The sequence below is a fragment of the Aegilops tauschii genome, chromosome 1 (genome assembly GCF_002575655.3).
Source record: "Aegilops tauschii subsp. strangulata cultivar AL8/78 chromosome 1, Aet v6.0, whole genome shotgun sequence".
Classification (NCBI taxonomy): domain Eukaryota; kingdom Viridiplantae; phylum Streptophyta; class Magnoliopsida; order Poales; family Poaceae; genus Aegilops; species Aegilops tauschii.
In genome coordinates, this window is record NC_053035.3 from 70181922 (window position 1) to 70208436 (window position 26515).

General features: G+C 43.8%; 2 protein-coding genes across 2 annotated transcripts; one reads left to right on the top strand and one right to left on the bottom strand.

Moving 5' to 3' along the window:
* The first annotated feature begins 2233 nt into the window (after positions 1-2233).
* Positions 2234-5150, top strand: LOC109773050 (peroxidase 5). The gene is made up of 3 exons (XM_020331751.4): positions 2234-2581; positions 3792-4116; positions 4452-5150. Exons 1-3 carry the CDS (start codon positions 2333-2335, stop codon positions 4907-4909), a joined length of 1032 nt encoding a protein of 343 aa, XP_020187340.1. The 5' UTR covers positions 2234-2332; the 3' UTR covers positions 4910-5150.
* Positions 5151-11129: 5979 nt separating this feature from the next.
* LOC109773057 (uncharacterized) lies at positions 11130-11954 on the bottom strand. Its single transcript, XM_020331757.3, has 2 exons — positions 11616-11954; positions 11130-11486 (listed from the first exon to the last, which is right to left on the bottom strand). The coding sequence occupies exons 1-2, from the start codon at positions 11931-11933 to the stop codon at positions 11130-11132; spliced, it is 675 nt and encodes a 224-aa protein (XP_020187346.2). The 5' UTR covers positions 11934-11954.
* Between the last annotated feature and the right edge of the window lie 14561 nt (positions 11955-26515).

Consider the following 26515-nt stretch of genomic DNA (forward strand, 5'->3'; position numbering starts at 1 on the left):
CTCTAAAGTGATTATTCCCCTTGGTTAGCAATGTAGATGTGGGCCCGCTTTAGAAAGATAGTACTCAGATTTTCGCTAACTGAACCCAAACCCCTCTCAATGGGAGAAGAAAGAGATGCATTATGCGTCCTTGGAGGAAAACCGCATAAGTTATTGGTGCCAACATAAAAAACTTCCTTTTGTGATGTATAGATCAAATAGATCAGGTGCCTATGTTGTTGATGTTGTCATGGCAGGGCCAAGGCTTTCCGAGAATTTCTTCCCCACTACAATCTAGGGGCGCTACAGAGCATCCACACGACCGAAGCTTAGCACGTCCTGCATTCAACTCCTTGTGAGGGGGGGGGGGGGGGGGCTACCTTATGCTGGGCATTGTGGCTTAACAGGAATGCTGCGGCTTTTAACAATAAATGTGTTTTATCTCCTATGCAGGTTATTCATCGTGTATGCGATGGCTCCGTACTTGGTCTACCCAGCAGAGGCCGGAAGAAAAAGACCTTTTTATGATGGCGTCCACACGGCTAGAGCATACGGTCAGGGATGTTTTCTCCTTCCACGGATGGCGGCGTAATCTCCGGATAGGATATGCCCCACCCTAGGCAGGACTGATTTTTTTGCTGTAAACCGATGTTTATTTTTAGATCTGTTGAACTTGTTGGCTGTGTGCATCACGCTATGCAGAGGTCGGGCATTCTTTCAATGTGGTTGTATCATCTTGATATATCAGTTGAATGAAATGTCCCTTATCCAGAAAAAATGACAGCCATGAGTGGCACCTCAGACCACAATGGACTCTCTGATGGGTGGACAAGGTCCACCCACTTGATGATGTATCACACACCCAAGCGACCGCAAGGACCCGCGTGTGGTTGTGCTTGTTCAAGGTCGGCGCCTTAGCTTCTCGACCGTGCTACGGCTCTGGCCAAAGTTTCGACTACATACACAGTCACCTAGAGTCGCAACAGTCTTTGCGTCACTATCCGGGTGGCAATCCTCTCGACCAGTTGTCGCATTGAGCACTTGCGCTTGCGCGATCCCCACTACGGTTGCCATAGAAATGATACCACGCTAGCCCATGACAGCTAGGTCTCCCCCCTTAAGTCACCTGACGTGGAGGGACACATGTCTACGATTTTTTTTCTAGATGCTTGAAAAGGTCCATATATGTGACAATTGATTAAGAATTTCACCAGTCTGGGTTGATTTCTGTATACCGCAACTTCATAATAGTTCAACTTACGCTTTTCTAGAATGCGCTGAATTTATTTTTTAGCATGTGTTGGCCTTAAGGCGATTATCATCTTGTGCAAAATTTGCATCCACATAAGGCTCAACTGAAAATGTTTTCCTTTTTTTTTGAAAAGGAGGATTTACTATAGAGTTGATCTGCAATGCTAGTACATATATCAACGTAATTCGAGATAAACTAGCATTATACATATATACCAATATAAAAAAACCTAAAGGGGCAGATCCAACAAACCTTGGCCATCAAACCACATCGATCCAATGACCTATTTTCTCCAATGACGAGCGCTCAACATGTTTAGCATTCAATTAACTATCATACCAAATATCAACGTCTACATTATCCACGTAATTAATGAGTAATTGATGTCCTATCTAATATGAACGTGCCATTAATTTTCTCTCTAATATATGCAGTACGCATTTACTAGTGTCGGAAAAGGAGAGCTATAGCTCCCGGTGCACGAAATATGCCAACCAGAAGAAAGGGACAGAAGAAAAGGCACTGTTACGTGGCTCATCAAGAAAACAGTCTCTGACGAACCTTGAGCACTGCATTACGATCCATCTATTCAATCAACGGACGTACATTAATTGATGCGATCACGCATGTTCCTAAACCTCCTATCATGGGCTTCGACCCTATGAGAAACCCCTGCAGTACGGAAACAAAAGCAACTTAGGACGGCCATGGATCACCAACCGGCCAGGACAAAATGAACATATGATTGAGTAATTAATCAGCCAGTAGTAGCAGTCGATCAGTTGCTGATTAGACTAAAGCAAGGCGCGTGTGCATGCCGTGTTCATTTGTGTTTTGTTCGAAAACGAAGGGCGAGACCTTAAATCAATGTCCCGCGTCGTCGTCGACAAGCTCGCGCCACCCACTCCTCCGGCAATGGCGGCAATACCACTACACGTACGTACATTTCCGCTACAAGCTTTAGATCTTTTGCTTCTATATATATAGAGCCACATTGGCGTTTGTGGCTTGGCAGTACGCACTAGCCAGCCAAGCTGCTCTCATTCCTTCATTCCTCCTCCCCGGCCGGCGGGTAAATTGGTCGGTCAGGCCTCGATCACCATGGGCGGTTCGTCGACGTTCATGCTGGCGCCTGCCATGGCGACGACGGCGCTGATACTCCTCCTGGTGTTGTCGTCTTCGCCAGCGGTGGTGGCGTGGAAAGATTCCGGGCTGTCCGTCGGGTTCTACAGGGAGTTGTGTCCCAAGGCGGAGAAGGTCGTCCGGCGAGTCGTCACCAAGGCATTCAAGAAGGAGCCTGGCACCCCTGGCGACATCATCCGACTCTTTTTCCACGACTGCTTTGTCCGCGTAAGCCGCTCACTGATGTTCACTTAGTTTCAGTTGATGATGTTTTGCACGGCAATTTTTACTTGATTTTTGCCACTGAGAGTGGACTTTATAAACCCAGTGTAGGTGCACCTTTTATCTGTGCCGTCCCTTTTTATGGGGAGATCCATGATGCTAGCTAACTAAGTTCATTCCATGCAAAAATAATATTATTTGAAGTATTTATGGCGCACCATAAGTTCTGAAATATTTTTACACATTGTTGATATAATGATTCCTTGACCTGAAAAGTTGGTATTTGTTGACCTAGATCCATGTTATTTTGTTTGCGAGAAATTGAAAGTAAAAAGAAAAAATGCACATGTATCTCGAGGCATAAGTTTATGGGTATATAGATGTAGGTAGGTTCATCCACATTTTTTCCTGTGCGATCAGGAACACGGTGTGTAATTTGAACGTCTTCCATTTGAGCATGCTAGTCATGGGTCGGTCTTATTTTTCCACCATCATCAAAAGTGCCACAAATATTTGCACCATCTACATTTATACTTTGGTCAAGCTTTCAAACAGTACAAAGACTAATTGGGATATATTTAGTTATTGAAATTTCGATAAGTTTCTTATGTACTGGATTTGTAATTTTTATAGCTTCCCTTTAAAAAGTTATGATGTTTATGATGACAATTGAATTATGTGGATGAAGTGCGGTGCCTCCAACGGCAAATTCTGAAATCTACCACTTGTGGTATTAAAAAAATCCAGTGTTGTAACATTTTTATTACAAAATCCTTGGGAGGCTTCTTGTTAAGCTGTTTATTGCCTTTTGGGGTTAACTTGCCATGTATATTCTAAGTTTTGTCTCGCAGAAAAATATCAATACAACCATATTCTATAAATAAACTATGAATGTAATAAACAAGTACGCAAAACACATAATGACATGCAAAAAGTTAGTTGCACTGAAAATGAAATAGCGGTACATACAAGAAATGTGCAACCTTGATTAAGAAATGCTTTACAATTAGCTTGGACGTAAACTAGTAACTCAGATATCTAATTATAACATCCTAATGAAACCAATTTAATGATGTTTTTACACATTAAGGAATAATGTTGTAAGAATGATACATTTTAAAAGCTCTTTATATTTATAAATGAGTAGAGTACATTTTTAAGTTGCATGTGTGCAAGTACTTAACTTTACTCGGAGCAATATTGTATATGTTTTTAGGGTTGTGACGCCTCGGTGCTACTCGAGTCAACACCAGGGAACACCGCGGAGAGGGACTCGAAGCCAAACAACCCCAGCTTGGATGGTTTCGAAGTCATAAGTGACGCCAAGGAGATTCTCGAGAAACTTTGCCCGCAAACCGTCTCTTGTGCCGACATTCTAGCCCTCTCTGCTCGTGATGGTGCCTTCCTCGCTAGCGGGCTCAACTATGCCATTCCGACGGGTCGGCGTGATGGACTCGTCTCCAAGGCAGACGAGGTTCTCCCTAGTGTCCCTCACCCCGACTTCCACCATGATCAGCTTATCGGAAACTTCACTGCAAAAGGTAACGGGAACATCAGTACATACAGACATATGGTAGTCGTGCACAACCACATACTTTACGCGTACATACTATTTCTTTTTTAGAATGTGCATAGGTCAATCATTTCTTGGTTTTGGCATCAACATAGAAAATATTACCAACATATACAACACAATTGCATGACACTACATCTATCTTGAAACATGCTCTTATAATACAATACTTACTTTCTAGTAAGCAGAATATTATGTATATAAAATCATTGATCAAAGTGTAACCGTGAAGACCTTGTAATATCTAACAGGCGTATATTGTGACACTGAGAAAAATACGTGAGCCTTATGTTTAATGTACAGGTTTTACGGCGGAGGAGCTGGTGACACTGTCTGGAGCCCACTCCATCGGCACCTCACACTGCTCGTCATTCACGGACCGTTTGTACAAGTACTACAACGACGGCGCATACGGCACTGACCCGGCGATGCCGGCGGCATACGCGGAGCGCCTCAAGAAGAAGTGCCCGCCGGAGACGGCGGCGCACAACGACACCACAATGGTGCAGCTCGACGACGTGACACCGTTCGTGATGGACAACCAGTACTACAAGAACTTGCTGGCCGGCACGGTGGCCTTTGACTCGGATATGGCGCTCATGGACGACCCTGAGACGGCGGCCCTCGTCGAGCTCTACGCCCGGGAGCCCTCCGACTACTGGACCGAGCGATTCGCCGCCGCGATGGTGAAGATCAGCAAGATGGACGTGCTCACCGGCAGCGAGGGGGAGATCAGGCTGAACTGCTCCAAGGTGAACTAGTAATTGGTTGCTGCGTTTGTCTCTGTATGTATGTGCTTTGGGGAAATTGACGATATCCGTTGTTCTATTGTGTTATATTTCTTTGCTTTGCTTTTATATGGTGGTGTGAAATATGGACGCACATTTCCAAGAATGTGTATCACTCGATTTGTGTTGTGAATTCGTCAAGAAACACTCATGTACTAGTACTACTATGTCATGTTTGCACATTTCCCTTTTAGTTATGCATTTGATTCGACTACCATCACTTTGTGAACTTCTCGATGCAATGGTTCAGATTTTAGGTTTTTGGATGTTTTACTGAACTGTGATCGATCAAGTAAACAGGGTTAACACAATCGCAACCAAAAGCAGAGCTAGAGCCTTCCTCAACCCACGCCACCAGAAAGAAGCGAGAAGAAGGGCAATGGATTATTGCTATCATGAACAATGGCAAATGATGCTTACGAATTTGCCAAAAAAAAAACTTGGGTTTCAACTGAAACCCAATTGCTTACATGAAAAAAATACAATAGGGACAAATCCCTCCATCTTAACCACTTTCAGATAGATCAAATCGTGCCCGCCAACCTTGTGTAAGGTTGACCACAAAATTGACAAGTAAACTAATGAGAAAATGATTGTCTTTAAGTCACACTACACTTGGCTACACAAAACAAGTGAAGTATCTTGTCTTACAGAAAACAACAGGCAAACAATTCCAACAAAGCTCTCGGTTTCATTTTTGAAATTAAGGTGTCACCAAAAACCATCCATATCTCGAAAACTCCAGAAATGATGCACTCATACCTCCCACTCTGCTTGCGACACTATGCTCTTTCCCCATTGTCCAATGCAGGTAAAGCTTGAGGCAATTTTAGATAAATATTTGGACTTGCTATATTGGATATCCTTAGAGACGTAGTTTTAGCTAAATATTTGGGCTTGCGATTGTCTTAAACATCTTCTCGACAACAACTTCTTGGAAGGAGAAGATTTTGTAAGCATGAGGTAAAAGGTGGTGTTAAAAGCAGTGGCACAAGTAATAATGGTGTATGCAATATCTATATTCAAGCTTCCGAAAAAATGCGTAGAAATCTCGGATGCAATATGGAAATTCTGGTGGGAGGATGATGCCAACAAATCAAAAGATACATTGGTTTGTTTTGCCGGCTCGACACAGTTTATCCCTAAAAATATGGGTGGTTTGGGTTTTCTATATCCTCATTGCTTTAATGTGGCAATGCCGGCAAAACAAGTCTGAAGGTTGTTGTTTTTTTCTGAAAAGGAGGATTTCCCCCGGCCTCTGCAAGTCTGAAGGTTGATGTGTGATTTGAAGTAACTATGTGTGTGTGTGTTTTGTGTGAGTACTACGAGTGAAATATTATTCAGATGGTAGACATATAAATGGTACTAAGATGAAAAGTGGATTATCCTTTACACATGGCAAAGCATACTAGTAGGCATCCAAGCTTTTTAGCGGGGTTCCATATGGAGAGTGGAAAACCGTGCACAAATTGATATATGGGATGATAAATGGATTCCGGATAGCCCCACAACACGAATTATCAACACAAACTGATATAATTGATATGTGATTTTAAGGGTAGATAAGACTTAATCAAGTTTTATCTAAAAGGTGAGAAGTTATGGTCCCTTTCCTCTTATCTCCCTGGCCCTTTTTTCATGTCCCCAATGTTTTTCGGGTACAACGTTCTCACGATCATGAGGATACTAGGGCCGGGCTCTTGGGTGGGATGTCATGCGTTTTTTAACAAAGCATGTCTTGCTTGAAGGTTGGGCCTTTGGTTGTTCGCAATTTTTCTTTGTCCCACAAATTCAGGCTCATGGACTTTTCTTTTCTTTTAGTTGTTGGGTTGTTCCATAAAATATTTCCTTAGGGGCAACACACAGATGGCGAGAAAAAATGAACAAATCTGGCCTTTTTAGACCAATTCCAATCTAGACTTTATGTTTGTACGATAGACACACATGTGCTTGCTCGCCAAGGCATTTCTGGTCTGTTTTTTGGGTTATTTTTTTATTTTTGAGTGAATAAAAAAATCTTCAAGGATTTTTAAAAAGTTTCACAAATTAAAAAGTAGTGATGAAATGAAAATATGTTTGTGAATTCGAAGAAAATGGTAGTGAATTTTAAAAACAAAAAAATTGAAAAAAATTGTTAATTTGAAAACTGTTTACAAATCTGAAAAAATCATGAATTTAAAGTTAGTTCATGATTTATGAAAAAGTTCATGCTATATTAAAACCAAACATGTAAAAAAACCATGAATAACTTTTTGAAATTGTGGACATGCAGCTGATCAAACCTCCCTCTCACCCCTCATTGCAGTCGCATTCGGTGGCCATGCAGTTGCGAGCCTAGTGGTGGACATGCAACTCACGAGCAACCCCCTACATGTCGAGTTGCAGTGAGTCGTGTTGAGGGCCATACTTTTGCAGTCGGTTACGACGCTTGCGGTTGCAAGTTTCAACTAGTCACACAAGCTTTGCAAAATAAAGTTTACAAATTCTGTATAAGTTCATGAATTTAGAAAACAAAAATATGGAAAATCATCATGAATTTTAAAATATATATAAAACTTGAAAAGAGGTTAATTTTTTTAAAAAAACTTATGAATTCTAAAAAGTGTCCACACACTTCAAAGAGTGTTCATGTACTAAAAATACCATAGATTAAAAATGGGGAAGAAAAGAAAATAAAAAAGAGAGGAAAACGAGAATGAAAATAACAAAAAAGAAAAGAAAAATATACTCCCTCCTATCCATATTAATTGCCGTAGTTTAAGTACAAAGTCGTGAACCAACTTATGGATTGATGGTTAGAGGGACAGTGGTATCCCAACGCACCAGGGTTCAAGTCCTGGTCTCGCATTATTCCTGGATTTATTTCAGTATTTTCGGCGATGCGCTTTCAGTGGGAGGAGATGTTCCCGTCGACGACGAGACGCCTACGGTGACTTCGTAAATCTCAAGATGATATGCCACCTCAGTCTCTCGAAGGTGCTCATGGGAGTAGGGTGTATGCGCATATGTATGAACGCTTGCGTCTGTACTGTGTTCAAAAAAAATACAAAGTCATACTAAACATGTGACAATTGGTATAGATTGAAGGGAGTAGAAAACAATCAATACAAAAATCACCATAAAAATGAGAGTAAAAATGGCACCTCAAAACCACCACGTGACCTGGGAGAGACAAACATATAAAAATGAAAAAAAAAAGGAGGAATGAACAAAGATAATGGGTCAACACGCAGATGGATAAGCCCACGCACAAATGGCTAGATGAAAAATTGGTGAGTTGTAGACACAAGTGGGTGCCCCTATGTCTTACTTATAGCAAGACGTAGGGAAGCCTTGCTGAAGGCGAGGGCGACATGGCCCGGCTCAGGCGCGCGGAAGGCCACAAATCGCTAGTTTCTCAAAAACAATTTACACGTTTTTTCTTTTTGTTTTTTGCTTAATTTATGTTATACTTCTAAATATTATAAATAAATATATGACAAAAAACACTTTCTATAAAACATTGAAAAAATGTTGACCAAGCATTTGAAAAATGTTTGAATATTTATAGAGAAAACATTTTTCATGTATATGAGAAATGTATACAAAAACATATTCAATGTGTGTGAAAAAAGTTGATCATGTATTTTCAAAATTTAATCCAAAGATTTGAAAACAAATCTTGACCACGAATTCAAAAAAATGTTAAACTTGTATCTAAAAAATGTTGAATGCGTAAACAAAAAATATTGACCGTGTATTCAAAAAATGTTGAGCTTCTATTTGAAAAATGTTAAATGTGTACTGAGAAAATGTTGACCATGTAGTCAAAAAGGTTAAACATATATTTGGAAAATTTTAATGTGCATATAAATTTTTTAGACCATGCTTTAAAAAATTGTTAGACTTCTATTTGAAAAATATTAATGAAGCAATTGGAAAAAATCTTAAATGTGTCAGAAAACATATTGGCCATGTATTCAAAAGATGTTAATCCAGTATTTGAAGAATCTTAATTACGAATTTGAAAAATGTTAAAAGTATTAAAAATGTATTGAAAAAATGTTAAGCAAGTTACAGAAAAACTGTTAAATATGTATAGAGAAAATCTTTCTCATGTATATGAAATATGTATAGAAAAAAATATACAATTTGTGTGAAAAAGTTGATCATTTATTTTAAAATTTTAATCCAAACATTTGGAAAAATGTTGACCATGCATTAAAAAAATGTTAAACTTCTATTATTTTTTTTAATGTGTATAGAAAACATATTGACCATGTATTAAAAAAATTTTGAACTTGTATTTGAAAAATGTTAAATGTGTATAGAAAAAATGTTGAATGTGTATTAAAAAAATTAAACTTGTATCTGAAAAATGTTAAATGTGTATATAAAAATATTTGACCATGCTTTCAGAAAATGTTAAACTTGTATTCGAAAAATATTAGTCAGCATTTGGAAAAAATGTTAAATGTGTATAGATTTTTTTTACCATGTATTTAATTTTTTTAGTCTGGTGTTTGAATAATGTTAATCAAGAATTTGGAAAATGTTAAATGTATTAGATATATACACCAAAAATGTGTATAGAAAACCAGTGAAACCTGAGAGAAAACAAGGAAAAGCTATGAAAACGAGAAAGAGACATACAAAACTGAAGTAAATTGAAGAAAAAGGAAATAAAAGAAAAACAACCAATGAGAATCGAGAAAATAAATAAATAGACCAAAGAAAAAAATGAAAATGGAGAAAGAAATGAAGCAAAACCAGCGAAAAAAAAGAAACAAAAAAAGAACCCGGAAAAACCAATGGAAACCGGCTCTTTTCCCCTCAAGTAGGTCGCGCCCTAGAATTCATGACGAACCCCGACACTTACCCAATGTCTAGCAGGTGCCATAATCGAGGAGACATAGGACTGAATCCTGGGATCCCCGCCCGTTACTATAGACGCTTAAAGCGAGAGCTCCTTCCGTCTTGCTATAAGCGAGATATAGTCACCGTAGACACGGAAGGAGTGTGACATACAATAGTGCACGCGACTGGACAGGCCCACTAATGCACAGTTAGTTCTGTTTTCTAGCGCGCAACATAAAACTCCCAAAATTCAGCAGCTTGCCAGGAATCGAACTCGCTACCTCCTATTTGAACTTATGGAAGCACGTTAACATTCCTTGAAATTTGTGAACAGTTCTAAAATGTCCAATATTTTTTGAAAAAGAAAACAATTTTTTTAAATTACAAAAAAAAATTAATAATATGATTTTTTTTTGCTATACCAATTTTTTTGGAATTTCAAACCATTTTTAATATCCCAAATAGTTTTTATAATTGCAAGCAATTTTTGAAAATTTCAAACATTTTTTGAAAAACATGAACCCTTTTTTTTGAAGCACGAATATTTTTTGAAAACATGAACATTTTTTGAAATATCGAATAAAATTTGGGTAATTTTTTTCGATCTGTGAAGATTTTTTTAAAACAGGGGCATTTTTTAAAACTCCGATTTGTTTTTGAAAAAGTGATTTGTTTTAAAGTATCAAATGTTTTTTAAAATTGTGAACATTTTTAATGAATCACGAAATTTTCTGTAAATTACGAAATAACAAAAAAGTAGAGAAAGAAAAAAAACGCAGAAAAAAAAAAGGTAAGAGAAAACAAACAGAAAAACCCCGGTTAGAAGGTTTCCACACACTGTGGTTACACTCAAAGTGGGCGGCGCCATCTAGCGCGCTTCGGGTTGGTCCCTTTGTTTTTCTCCCCAAAATCAGGTGAATTCTTCCAGTTCCATATAGACACGCACCAAGCACAGATGTTGATTCTTCCAATTCTGAGTTCAAAGAGAAAACGTAGCCTACACAGCACACGGGGATAACAGGCTCCATGCCCAACGCAGGGGTCACATATTTGCACGAGATTTATAGAACTTGATCGTGGGATAGATAACTTGAATGAGACATAGCTAAATCTAATGTAAAGGAGAATTAGCAGATCTGTGAAGAAAAATACTCCAGCTCGGAAGACTTTGCATGGTGTACTGCCATGTTATGTTACGGCGTGCTGGCAAATAGGGATATGTACAGCATACTGGCATACGGCTGTCTGAGTGCTGAAGGTACGCGTCAAAATTCGAGGAGAGATGCATCGACCGAACGATAACAGTACGAGAATCCAAGACGACATAGCTGATCGATCATTCAGTAGGACTCATCACTCATGCATTGCAGCTAATAATATCTGCCTCGATCTTCCCCGCGACCGCCGGCGCCACCACCGCCGTGGTGACCGTGACCGCCGCCTCCCCGCCGTTTCGCGAGACGGTGGCCGCCAGGACGGGCACGCGGTGCCGCTGGAACACCTGGAGCACGCGCGTGAGCGCGCCCGGCCTTGCCGCGCGCAGCCGGACGGCGAAGCACGACGTCTCCCCGGCCGCGACGACCTCGGCGCTGCCGCCGCGCGCGCGGCGGCTCCGCCCGGCCGACATCGCCCTGTGCGCCTCGAGCTCGGCGGCCGTGTCCTCCAGCGCCCTGACGTACGCGATGGCCCCGTCGACGACGTCCGCCCTGCACGCCTGCGGCACAAATCACGGGTCCGGCCGTCCACGCGGCATGAGCTCGATGCCTCGATCGGCAGATACGAACGCCGGAGAAACAAAAAGAATAATCGCCAAGAACGGGAACGGACGGACAAGAGAACGAACCCGAGGGGGGAGGTCGGGGAGCAGCGCGCCCAGCTCGTCGAAGAGCACGGACATGGTCTGCCGGCGCGCGCGCTCCAGACGGGGTGACCTGCGCCGCCTGGACGCCCCCGAACGAGTCACCTCGACCGTCGTCGTCCCCGGCGAGCTTTCCGCTCCCAGACCCAGAGCCAGCCCCAGCGCCTGCGCCTCCTCGGCCATGGCGGGGTAAGATGATCGATCTCGCCGGAGCAACCGACCGACGCGAGTGCCTCTCTGTTTCTGTGGAGTTGCGAGCCGGGGGTACACTTTGTGTTGGGCAGCGGCTTTGGGGACGGGCATGGTGTCAGCTTTTGAGTTGGTGGTGCCTGGTCCGGAAGGGAAAAAGAGCTTGGATGGCACGTTCGCGGCAGGGGCAAAAGGAGACCAGAAAAGTACCGTCGTCCTCCTCAAGAAAAACTGCGTAGAGCAAAAGGCTCTCCGTGCTTGGGTAGGGGGCATCTTTTGGTGTCAGGTATTCAGGATACAGCTGGTTGTCAAAGGCCTGGAGTAAAGTGAGCGTGCAGCACCTTTGATCCGAACTAGGGTGCATATTCACATATAGTGTTCGAGGTAACATTTCACAAATTAACATAAAGGCAAACTACTATCTCCGTATCAAAATATAAGATGTTTTCAGCCCAAAAAATCGTATTATACTTTTATACTGAGGTAATAGTTACTACGAAATGACATTTTATTAAAGGCTCGTATATATTATGAAAATTTATTGAAAGTACAAAGCACTTCAAGCATGATAATTATTATTATATCGAGGTCTCTGGGTACTGAACAATCATTACCGCTGTCACAATATTGAGGCTACTACTGCCATAGCCACACATTTTGGCTATGAACCAAACATGCCCTTAATAAACGTCGGCGGATGCGCCCGGTCAGTGTCCGGGCATGTCAGTTTTGAGCCCACATTTGCTTGTCCACGCAGTCATACTCTTATTTTCTCCATTATATATCGGGTCACTTGCATGTGATTGGTGGAAATGAAGAGAGAAAGAAAAATAAAGAAAGAGAAAATGTGGTCCGGGGTAGGCCTTGTTGGAAATATGCCCTATAGACAATAATAAAGTGGTTATTATTATATTTCCTTAATCATGATAAAGGTTTATTATTCATGCTAGAATTGTATTGTCCGAAAACTTAAATACATGTGGATACATAAACAAATACCGTGTCCCTAGTATGCCTCTACTAGACTAGCTCGTTGATCAAAAGATATTAAGGCTTCCTAACCATAGACATGTGTTGTCACTTGATAAACGGGATCACATCATTAGGAGAATGATGTGATGGAAAGGACCCATCCGTTAGCTTAGCATATGATTGTTCAGTTTATTACTACTGCTTTCTTAATGTCAAATACATATTCCTTCGACCATGAGATCATGCAACTCCCGGATACCGGAGGAATACCTTGTGTGTTATTAAACGTCACAACGTAACTGGGTGATCATAAAGATGCTCTACAGGTATCTCCGAAGGTGTCTGTTGAGTTGGCATGGATCGAGATTGGGATTTGTCACTCTGTGTATCGGAGAGGTATCTCTGGGCCCTCTCGGTAATACAGCATCACAAGAAGCCTGCAAGCAAAGTGACTAAGGAGTTAGTTACGAGATGATGTATTACGGAACGAGTAAAGAGACTTGCCGGCAACGAGATTGAACTAGGTAAGGAGATACCGACGATCGAATCTCGGGCAAGTAACATACCGACAGACAAAGGGAATTACATATGTTGTCATAAAGGTTTGACCGATAAAGATCTTAGTAGAATATGTAGGAACCAATATGGGCATCCAAGTCCCGCTATTGGTTATTGACTGGATAAGCGTCTCGGTCATGTCTACATCATTCTTGAACCCGCAGGGTCCGCACGATTAATGTTCGTTGATGATATAGTATTATATGAGTTATGTGAATTGGTGGCCGAATGTTGTTCGGAGTCCCGGATGAGATCACGGACATGACGAGGAGCTCCGGAATGGTCCGGAGGTAAAGATTGATATATAGGACGATACTATTTGGTCTCCGGAAAGGTTTCGGAATGCACCGGGTATTTATCGGATCATCGGAAGGGGTTCCGGGAAGGCCACAGGGAGTTATTCGGCTTATTGGGCCAACGAGGGAAGCACACCAGCCACAAGGCACTACTAGGGAAAAGCCTAGCAGTAGCGCGGGTATTTTGCCTATCAGTAGCGCGGGATGCCGCGCTACTGATAAGGCGCTACAGCTAACATGTAGCAGTAGCGTGTGTCATCCAACGCTACTACTATACATGGCTAGCAGTAGCGAGCTTTAGTGCAACACGCTGCTGCTAATATCTGAAGCCCTTTTATCTAGGACGCGCTACTGGTAAGGGAGCACTACTGCTAACTTTATTCCCCTCGCTACTGCTAGTTTTATTAGTTTTTGTTTTTTTTGCATATTTGTTTTGTATTTGAACAGGCTTTATACAATAATCTTTAGCATATCATACACATACAAATGTAATCATAGCATATACATACAAATAGTCTCATCAAATCATGTCATCATCGTAATCATCATCCAACACAAAGTGGTCTCGTCATCATCTCAAAAATAGCGATACAAGTCTCTTACTTGCAACTACATCGTCATCCATCAAAACAATGATATACGCGAGAAGAGCTGTCACTGTGAGTGAGAGCGAAACTATGCAGTACATGAGTTCATATCCCTCTCGCTCTCGCATTAGCGTGAACCTAAACTAATTACTGGCTGTCGCTCGGAAGCCGGAAACCGGTACACCTGGGCTTGACACTCGGGCCACTCGTCGTATACTCCTGGTGTAGCACTTCTTCACCATCGATGATCTATGCACCTGCATCGTCACATGAGTCGATGATATGCAACATATATAGTTGAGCAACAGAAAGAGACAGACTTGGCAAAAATAGAAGCAACATATCATAAGCATAAATAACAAAGTTCATCGTACCCAAAATGCCCTAACTAGAGTGGTCTTCGCTAGTCGAGGAGGACGGTTTAATTACATCACAAATAAAGTTTCGTCGTGCATAACTCAAAGTTTCGTCATACAGAAAGTATGGACTAAACGGACACATTGTCATATATCGACAATCACTCCAACATGTCGTGCCATCCATCCAAGTCAGGGAGATAGTCCCCGAGCTTAGTGAAAGGCTTCAGGTCGAGACGTTGAGCGGCTACACGTGTTCAAACGTCTTCCCGCGACATTTGTCCTTCTTCGTAGAACATCCCTGTTTTTTTGACGACCTCCTCCATGATGATTTGGGCAAGTTCACGCTGGATGTGATAGAACTCAGCTCAAAGTCAATGATCCTCGATATCTCCTAAGTTCTTTGCCCATTGCAGAATATGGGCATCGCCGGATGTAGGTGACATGCGATGGTTCTGATGATCCCGTCTGTACTCCAGCATGTGGCGTAGGACATAGAATCCATCATTAAGAGAATCACTCGGTTGCTGGATGCAGCAAAAGTCGGTCTTATGGCCGAAGGCGGGCCTGTTGTCCCTTTTCTTCTTGTCATTAACCTCTCCACCCCGTACGCCATAGTAAAACATAGCACTGTCGAGAACAGACTTGATGTGGGTGTAATCCTTTTTGTTAATGTTCTTCGACGAGTCCAAGTAAAGAGCGTGGGAGTGTCGGGGGTAGAGGATGATGAGGACGGCGCGCCCGCCGCTGCGCAAAATAAGTACACCTCAAATTAATTAGCCTCCACTGTGTAAATGAATGATTGAAATCGAAGGAAGGATATCCACGCGGATGACTTACAGGGGATGATAAGGCACGAGAATCGCCTCCTTGTCCTTATTGGCGAGCATGAAACTGACGATGTAGTCCCTCGCGTATTCACGGTGCTCTGCATAGACTCCCAAGAAGCCCTCGTGCATGAAGTACGGGTCAGCGACACAGATATAAGGTATCTGCTCAACCCCGATGAGGTAGTTGATGTGCAAGGCATAAAGGCGGACAAACGTAAAATCCAGCTTCTTCACGTGAAACATATCGAAGATGTAATCGAATCGAAGGAAGAACTTCTCCGCGGGGAATGTGTCGACGTACGACAATTGCCGCGGCACGTTAACCACGTAGCACTGTTCAAGATATCTTCCGATATTCCGATAAATCAGATGATTTATCACTTACCATTGTCTGACCGATAAGATAAATCGGCTGATCAATCAGCCGATATGGCGATAAATCGGCCGATTTACCCCTTATCATGGGTCGACCGATAAGTTCCCGATAAGCGATATCACTAACAATGCCACGTAGATTGGGTATCCTAGATTTTTCGAGGCGATGAGGCCTTTCTCTATCCGCAGCACGTCGTCATGAAGTCTCCTTAGATCGCCCAATCTAGCCCCTAGCGTTGCTTTAGGTAGGATTGGTTCACCGGGGATATGCCAGTTTGCCGCACCGGGGATATGTATACGGTCTTGAACCCGAGGCTGCTGAGGCGGCTGGATCATAGAAGCAGCTTTGTTGTTGCCTTTCCTCGATTTCTTCCTATGCTTCTTTCCTACCGGAAGGTCGTCTATAATACGTTCAGCCTCCGTACGCGGCAATTCAGGCACCGACTCATGACGCTCAAACCCTGAGTAGGCGCCAGTATTGAGATACTGTTGAGTGTCATCCTCATCCTCATCTATGGCGATGTCATCAGCGACTAATGGAGCCTCTTCCTCACCCCATCCGCTATCACCCAACATGAAAGCCGATGCTAATTGGGTAGGTGGGGTGTTGATGTTCATACCTAACTGCATGCTCATGGGTGTGCTCCCGACCGTCTCCAGACGAAGCAGACACTTTGGCCACAACAGGACCCACCCATTGCAACCACCAAGCCGCCGCGGGGTCTCGTCATCATCCCCCTAGTACCGGAGGAGCCAAATTCTCATGGCCCGGTTTGACACTGGCCACGGAAACCTTGAAGACGTCCGGGGGGATCGGCCGGCCGTGGAACAATGGTTCCTTCGGCTTCATTATCGTCGCCTTCCCCACGTCCACCTTCTGGTCGCCGATGGTGTACAATATGGTGCACGGGGTTACGTCGGTCTGCAAAGACATGTCTGCGACGTGAGACATCCGAAAGGCAACGGAAACAGGAGATTATACATTTATTAAAGAGGGCCGGTGTGACAGATACCGTGAGGGCGTCAAGCTCAGCCAAAGACGAAGCACCGCCGAGCACGTCCGGTGCCGGAGCTTGTGCGGGAGCCGGTGCGGGAGCAGGTGCAGGTGCTGGTGCAACGCTAGTCGAGCTGCTCCCGAAGAAGTCAGCAAGGGGAAAGTCCACTGCACTTTTTTCTGGATTTTTCCTGCTCCAATTGAAAACGGCCGAAACCAAGACAGTAGACATATATGCAACCACCTGTTTTGCGGCAGCTACCGCTGTTGCGACTGTCTCAGATGATTTCTTCTCAACCGCATTCTCAACCTTCTTGTCGATGTTTTTTTAGTTAACCTCTGTCTTTCCTTTCTCTCCTCCGTGGTCTCATGGTAGTACTTCTTCCACATGGCGCTGTCTCCGACATCGTGCACGCGTCCATAGGACGGCCGAGTCTCCAGCGGGAGTCCTTTTAATATGTTCAACACCCAGTTGAATGGATTGTCCCACTTGGGCCTCGCCAACGCCTCAGACGGCAAGTCGCTTTTGGCCGCAATCCTGTGCTGCTCTCTATACAAAAGGAACAAGGATCATTTACAAATATGACTAACGTCCAGTCGAATTGATCAGAAACTAAAATTACCAGCAGTCTCATGAACTACGTCGTGACCGGGCCTGTCTCGAAAACCTTCTTGATTGAGTCCCAATGGTGCCGTGCCCTGAGGACGTCACGCTGCTGTGGGATGGTGAAGTCCGCCAAGGGGTCTAGGATGCCCAGACTCTCGCGTTCCGCGTCCTCCTTGGCCCATATGGACCTCTTCCCGCCGTAACCACGGCTTCCGAGGTGGTGGCACCCCATGTTCCTCTGTTGAAGCCCCTTCACGTACATCAATTTTTTTGGCAGCTTCGGCCTCGCAAGCCTCCTTGAATATTTCAAAGTGCTCTTCTGTGATTGTCGGATTATCCTTTACAATCTCGAAGTAGGGTTCCTTTTTGTTGATGACCCGATGTTTCACCCTTGATTCCCAGGCGGCCAACGCGTCGCTAAACTTGGTCATGGCGTGTTTGTTTATCTTCTTCATTGCCGGGTCCTTATCTGGATCTTTATAATCCTTTTCATTCCGGCCCAGGAACAAGAATATCTGGTGCGGCTTCTTTAGGAGGGAGGGCCTCATATTATCTATATTCTTTAGTTTCTCATCGTTGATGGTGGCGGTTGTCCGTACAATGCAGCCTATTTGATTGCCGTAGCACGATCGCGCTTCCTCGGGCGCTATTGGCTCAAAAATGCCGTCGTCCATCTCCGTGACCACCAATCTAGTAGTCATGAGCTGGTTTGGGCGTTGTGGCCTCTTTGCTTTCGGTTCTAGACCGGTTCCGCTAGTGTCGGCACCGGTGTCGGCGCCGGTCTCAGTCTCAGCGCCGGTCTGCATGTCGGTATCAGTCCCCGATGCGACAGGTGGGCCCAGCAACAACATCCGTTGATCATTGGCAAGGCTCAAAAATTCATCTGCCGCCAGGTAGACGTCGTCGCAATCACCAGAACACTATCCTTCATCGTTGCTAGCCATGTTTCCTACGATTAAATCTAGTGAATTAATTCTAGACCTAATAAAATGAATAATGACATTAAAAAGGCCTATGTTTTGCAGGAACGTTGACTCCTCCCCGGTGTGGCAAATCCCAGGCACTCGATATGTCCTAGTTTGTAGCACAAGTCATGCCGAAATTCATGGAAAATTTCGGCATGACCTTTGCTAAAAAGTGGACAAATCGAGGACCTGAAATTTGCCGGAACGGAAATGAATCAACATTCCAGCAAAACATAGGCCACTTGGTTTCATTCCCTGGAAACAACAAGAGGCCACTTGGGCACAATCGAACCACTTGAATGAAAAGATATAACATGACCACTTCAATGAAAAGATATAATCAACAATAAAAGTCTAGGAAGGGATCATCTTTAAAATAAAACTTGCCTAAATTCTTTTCCTAGAAAAATAGTGGTGAAAGTGCTAGTTATCGACTAGAGGGGGGGTGAATAGGCGATTTTTATGAAAGTCTTCAAAACATGGGGGCATTGAAGACAAACAATACAAATGAACATATTGATATGCAGCGGAAGGTAGACTACACTAGACAAGCCATAGTCAAGTAAGTAATGAAGTGAAAGCTTGAAGACTATTAGCAGCTAGGTAGTATGGATCAGGATGGAAGATAGTATGAAGCCAAACAACAACAGTCTTCACACAGTAAAGCCAATCAGATCAAACAAGCAAGCAATGACTTCACGAATACAAACTGTAAGTAAAGAGAGGTAAGAGATAGAACCAGTTGCTTGGTGAGGACAGGGATTTGTTGGACCAGTTCCAGTTGCTGTGACAACTGTACGTTTGGTTAGGGAGGCTGAGATTGAACTCAGAAGACCGCGTCTTCACCTTATTCCCCTTGAGCTAAGAACACTTAGTCCTCGCCCAATCACTCTGGTAAGTCTTCAAGGTAGACTTCCAAACCTTCACAGACTTCGTTCACCGGCAATCCACAATGACTCTTGGATGCTCAGAACGTGACACCTAACCGGCTGGAGGATTCACAGTCCTCAAGTGTAACAAGTCTTCAGGTCACGCGGACAGAAAGACTTCAGTGATGCCTAACACTCTTTGGCTCTGGGTGTTTTGGGCTTTGTCCTCGCAAGGATCTCTCTCACAAATGCTTCGGAGGTGGGTTGCTCTCAAACGACAAAAGCCGTGCACTAACTCTGAGCAGCCACCAATTTATGGTGTAGGGGGTGGGCTATTTATAGCCAGGAGGCAACCCGACCTGATTTGTCCGAAATGACCCTGGGTCACTAAGGAACTGACACGTGTCCAACGGTCAGATTTCAAACACACACGGCAGCTTGACTTGGGCTAAAAGTAAAGCTGACTCATCCAGCTCTGGATAAGATTTGCTCTCATTGTCTTCGCTCGAAGACATAGGATTTGGTTGTGCATCACTTCAGTCACTCTGACTTTGTTCACTTGGACCCCACTTAACAGTACGGTGGTTCCTATGACTCAACAAAGAAGAAAAGGAAACTACGAAACAACTATGTCTTCGTACTCCATAGTCTTCACGTGAATGTCTTCTCAAGTCATAATCTTCATTGTGAATATCTTCACAGACCACCATTGTCTTCAATGTCTTCACACATTTTTAGGGGTCATCTCTGGTAGGTAAACCGAATCAATGTGGGACTACTACCTGTGTTATCCTGCAATTCCCACAAACACATTAGTCCCTCAACCAAGTTTGTCGTCAATACTCCAAAACCAACTAGGGGTGGCACTAGATGCACTTACAATCTCCCCCTTTTTGGTGATTGATGACAAATTGGTTGAAGTTTTCAACGGGGATAAAAGTATGTGAAAGTTTAAGGATTTAAGGCATAGTCTTCATAAGTAGCAAAAGGCTCCCCCTGAAGATGTGCATATAAGTAGTTTGCTCTTGAATGCAAATGCACATGGCAGGTTTTACTTGTGGAGATCCTCTTCAACTTATGAAGACAATTCATCATGCATAAAAAGATATAACTAAGATAATGATATGCATAATGAAAAATGGACGTCTGCGGAATGACTACATGCGGAATTTATCATCGCATCACAGAGTAGCAGAAAACGTAGCAGACGACCATCGAGTTTAAGTGTTACAACCCAAAGAACCAAATGTATCAAAAATGAGAGTTGTAACCACTTGGCAAAAATATAGCAACCACCCATATGGACCCGCTTGAAGACTATCAACTCATATGCTTCTCCCCCTTTTGTCAGTAAGGACCATAAAGGTTTGAAGACATAGAGTGTCTACTTGTTCCCATCAGGAGTAGCAGAAGGTGCAGGGTCGATGTTGGAGTCCGGTGGTGCAGAAGGGCCTGGTGCAGTGGCGAGATGTAGTGAAGCCATTGTTGGTGGATTGGCGTCATCTTCTTCATCGACGACTCTTGCAACAACAGTTGCAGCCGAAGATGAATACTCAGAGTCTTCTATGGAAGGAGTCCGATGCAAGACAACATTCTGGGGAGGCGTGGAATCAAATTTGAAGCGCTCTGTGAAGCCATCTTCGCCAAGATCATCTTCAGAGCATAGCAAAGTGAGACTCTTCCAAGACCGCCGACAGGCTTCATGAGCTACGAATGAGTTCTTGGTGGCAAGGTTGCGAATGCGATTGACATCCCCTAAGATACTCTGCATTTGACGCTTTAGCCAGTCATGGTGTCTGTCCTGTTTCTGATGTAAGGCCACAAGAAGCTCTCGGTCATTGAGTACACGGGATCGCTTCCGAGGCCGTGGAGCAATGGTGCTTTCAGTGGCTTCAGTGGGAGCACGATGAGGTGCCCGCATATTTCCAGCCAGAGGATAGACTCGAGTTGTAGCAAGAACTCCCTCAATTGGTTGCGTGAAGCTTTGGCAATCAACATTATGAAGATAAAGTGGATCCTTGGCAGGCTCAGGGTAGATGGCTTCGACAGACATATCAACCTCAGGCAAAAAGATAAGATGGTTGTGTGCTGAGGGCTGATAGTCAACAGACGAATGAAGTTTGATCAGGTGCATCACCCATGGAGCATAAAACTTCAAGCCAAATAGATCAACTCCAGATGCAGCAAGTTGCCTGATGAAGAAATCTTGAGCATTGAAGTTGATGCCATTGAGAATATAGAACACCAAAGTCTTCATGGTGCATTCAAGTTTGGCTGCAGGAGAATGTCCCTTGACAGGCCATAGAGTTTGCCTCACAATGTGATAAATGGTACGCGGCAGATACTCAAGGTCCTCAACAAAGAATTCCTTGGGATATTCTACATCTTGTGGCAATGGCTTCATCACGCTGAGCATCTGACTCATGTTTTGCTTAGGCTTCTGAAATATACTCTCTAGTGCATTCCTGTGTAGCTGACAACCAGGTTCATAGAGCTCACCTTGAGTGGGCAGGGAAGTAAGCTCGATGATATCTTGAGCTTTAGCTTCATGATGCACATCACCTGTCATCCACTCAAGGACCCAAGTCTTCGGATCCCTGTTGTAGCCACGAATGTGAAGAGTGGCATAGAACTGCAGTAGAAGCTCTTCATTCCAATGCTCTTTGTCAGTGACGAACTGCAGAAGACCAACATCTCTGAAACAGTCTAGAGCTTCTTCCAAGCAGGGCAGACCAGCAATGGCTTCACAGTCCAGACGCATGTCAGGAAAGATGCGCCCTTGATTGTATAATACACATGAGTAATAACTGCGCTGCTGATGGCTCCAGAAGCGATCGGATGAGATCTTTGGCTTTGAGTAAGGGTTCTTGGCACTGTCAAAGAAGGTGTTGTGTGCCCTGAAGCTGTTTACACTGAACGATCCTGGCGATGCTGCAGCACCGAGAAACCTTGGCAGTCTGGGCTTTGGCTTCTGGACCTGAGGCCTTTGCTCCACATGGTATTCATATTGTGGTCCGGGAGCTGTGGGAGGAACCAGAACAGGCCATCGGATAGTGACAAGTTGGCCGTGATCATATGCCTGCTTAATAGTGTGAGGCCTTGGGGGTGGAACAGTAGCTTCGACATTGACTGTGGCTTCAGGTTGCACACTAGCTTCAGGCGCAACATTAGCTTCAGGCGCCACATTGTCTTCAGTCATGACAACATCATAGGCTTCAGCAGTGTTGTTTGTGGCTACCTCAATGTTTTCAACCTCCGTTTCAGTAGCAGGAGGGTCGGATATAGACACATTCTCCTCGAGAACAACTTCTTGAGTGACAGGGGGTGTGGCAACTCTTTCTTCTTCTTCTCGTGGTTCTTGATTGTCATTGGCTAATGCAGTCGGAATATCTTCAGTAGCTTTGGCTTCAGACTCAGAGACATTCATGGTAGGGGTGGCTTCGGGAAACACTTGACGTGCTACTGAGTTTTGAGGCGCTTCCCCTTCCGCAATGCTCGACATGGCGACCTGTGGCCTAGGGCCTTTGCGAAGCCTGCGGAAAGTGGGTGACGCCTGTGGTGATGGAGTGGTCTACACCATGTAGTCGTCATCAAGCACCAGAGTGGTGACTTGAGGTGGTGGTGTACTGGGTGTGTCATCATGACTTGGGGTGTCTTGTTGAGGGAGATCAGCCCACGACGCATCCTGAGCAATTGGCGTCAAGGGACGACCAATGCTAATGAGTTCGCTGTTCGTAAGAACAGGCGATGATACCAGTTGGTGCTCGATCCGAGGAAGGACTTCATCATCTTCTACATTGTCATCATGACCAATGTCTTCAGCTGTGATGGGGTTGACAACTGGAACTTCTTCATCTTCAGGAGCCTCTGTGAAAGCAGGCTCGTGGACTACAAGTTGACGCTCTTGGTTGGTGGAGGCAGGACGAGCAACAGAGATGGGCTCGACAATAAGGGGCTCTGTGGCAGCAGCGCGCTCTTTCTTCGAAGATTTTGTCTTCGGCTTCTTTGTTGATGGAGCACCATCAGTGGCATTTTTGTGCTTGCGCTTCTTGGCTTGGCTTCAGCTGCCCTTGTCTTTTTCAGTTCTGAAGCTGCTGAGGGGACCTTGGGCTTCGAGCCTATCATGCTGGCAGGGAAGACAATGCGAGGTGCTTCCTGCCTTGATGCTTCAGCTTGGGCCACAGCAGGCTTCTTCTTATGTTTGGCAGCCATCTTGGGGTCAATGCTAGGACGCCCAAGTGCCTTGCGCTTCTCTACCTCATTGTGTGCTTGAACACATTTTTCTGCGAAGTATTTCATCCGCTCTCTTGAACCTTTTGCTTCTTCACGCTTCTTGTGAAACAGCTCTTTGAGCTCATGCAACATTTTCTTGAAGCTTTGAACATCTGCCACGCTGAGCTTGGCCATGTTCTTCTTGAAGAGAGATTTCTCATAGTCAATCTTGTTTTTCAGCTCAACAATCTTCTGAGCTAGAGCCAGCTCATTAGCAATGGCTCCATGGAAGCTGACACTGATGTCAATTGGCAGCTGAAGATCATCAATGCTGAGGCTGGGATTGTCAAACCATTCATCGATGAAGTTATTCAGAATATCTACATCGAAGAGGGGAAGATCGTTGAAGATCTCCGCCTCTTGCTTGCTCTTGATATGTCGTGGATTTGTCACGGCAGATGTCCTAGGGTGAGGACTTAGTCGTGAGGCCAGCGCATCTATGTAGTAGCTTGAGAGGGGTTGAGCGGAATCGAGAGACGCGACACAAGACGAGGATTTAGACAGCTTCGGGCCCCGGGAAACATCGTCCGGTAATAACCCTACATGTTGTTTGAGGCTAGATCTCATTACGCTCATGAGGGAGTCGCCGTAAACCGGCTCTCCTCTAATTGTGTCTAGCCCTAGAGGTTATTGATTGTTGCCTTGTCCCCCTTTGGGGAGCCCTGTCCCTCCTTATATATGTTGAAGGGGCGGGTTACATGTGGAGTCCTATTAGGATTAGGACTAGTCTATCTTTAATACAAACCGGATACAAGTCCAGGTCTTAACTCCTTGTAAGACAAATATTCCTCATGCCTTTCCTTGTAAACCGGCCCACCATAGTATGAATCGGCCTTCATGAACCGCCCGTTGGGCCACCGGGTTTTGTCGCTCCTTTGACCCGCCTGCCGGATTACCAATGAATAGTAAACCGCCAGGTCCAAACGGGTCGCCAGTGAATCGTCAAGTCTCAGCCGGGTCTGAAGTAAACCGCCAAGTCCGGCCGGGTTATACCTCCGGCCGGTTACATCGCGGGGTATATCCCCGACATTAGCCCCCAGTTTAATTTGGATTTATCCATGTTAAACTGATCCTGTAAAACAAACACAAGAACAAATTTGACAGATTACGCTCCGGGTTAAGAATTCTTGTAAACCGGCATCTGATCATCCTTAAGTCCTTGTCATTTTCTGCTTCTAGAAAATCCGGGTCAACAAGCCAGCTTCATACTCAATTTGCTGACATTGGTTTCTCACAGAGAAATATTGTGAAGAATAATCCACTTGAGTCGGCTTCCAAAGCGCCGATTTAAGAAATATGGGTCTTGAAATACTTATCTGATATTCAACCGGTTTGAAGATGTAAAACTTGCCGGTTTAATATTACCAAAATTACCGGTTTGTAAATATGGATGGCACCGAGTCATAATTGTTACCGACGCCGGGTCATAATTGTTGCAGACACCGGGTCAATCTGGTTTGCTCAGAACTGAGAATTTGAAGATTTTTCTCCCTTATATCCATATTACCTGTAGCCCCCAAATCTTGAGCAGAACAAAGTGATGGCTTAAGACTTGTTTCCATATTATTACTGCCACTTTGAAGAAATCCATGTTGTTCATCTCAGCCACTATTAAAAACTGAATACTCCATATATGTAGCCCCCAAGTGCCGGGTCATTATGCAATAATGAGCAGGGACTTTATGAATATGATCATGTAGATTTGAACAATAACGTGTAGCCCCCAAGGGCCGGCTCAGTAAGATAATATTGAGCTGGTACTTTATATATACTTCTTTGAAAAGAACATCATATAATGTAACCCCCACCATGGGGCTTGAACCCACGTCCATAAGGTTAAGAGCTTTGTGCTTTACCAACTGAGCAATGGACCTTTCAATATAATGGTTTTAAGACTTGTGTACCTTGAATTGTTGACAGGAGCAATTGGTAGACCCCAAGGGCCGGCTCATTATAATGTGATGTGTCGGGTCTTCAATAAGGCCAATAAAAAAATGACTTTGCATTAGCCCCCAGTGTCATGGTGCATGCTTGCAGCGACATGAGACTTGCATGTAATCTCAATTTGAATAATGTAGCCCCCAAGTGCCGGGTCGTAAGCCTGCAGCGACTCGGGACTATTCCTTCCATTGTAGAATAAAGCATATCCTTTGATAAAATAATAGCCATTGCGCTAAAGCGACTTTGAAAACCTCAATAATACCGGTTATTAATAACCATAATAAAATCCAGCCATGTTGGCTATTCAAGATAATATAATCCGGTATGAAAACCTTATTCATTCAATATCATAATGAAAATTCAGCCAAGTTTGGCTATTTGAATAATATAACCCAATGATTTATAAGCGAATGATTCCAATGGCGCAATCCAAATATATACTGGCGACTTATAGTCCAGAGCCAGGCCGGTTTAATAAACACCAGATAATTTATCATCATACTGGCGACATATAGTCGAAAGCCAGGCCGGTTAAAAAACGCCGGTGATTTATAATCATGCTTTATTCAACCTGTTTCTGCATACAACAAGTTTAAAGTGTCCTGGCGGTTTATCGCCGGACGGGTCATAATGCCCAACATATAACCCGGGTTTATAACCAAGGATGCACTTAAGAATAATCAAATATGAAATATATCATACCTGTGACATTGAATCACATCGTTGGTTTACCAACTTTTTGTAGTAAGGGTGATAACCCCAATCTTGAGTACTGATAACTCCTTCCATATTGTGCCGGTTTATGATAAAACCGTGCCGGGTTGTGATAAACACCGGATTAACCATATATAATACTGGCGACTTGTAGTCAAAACCAGACCGGGTTGATAATCTCCGGATTATGACTGATCATATACTGACAACTTGTAGTTGAAAGTCAAGCCGGGTTAATGAACACCGGTTTAAAAACATCACAAATCTTATCAAAAGAAAGAGAAACTTAGCAAAAGGCAAATAAAATCGTTGTAGTCGAGGCTTTTCACGGGCTGCCAGGCCCTAAATTTGATCAAGAGG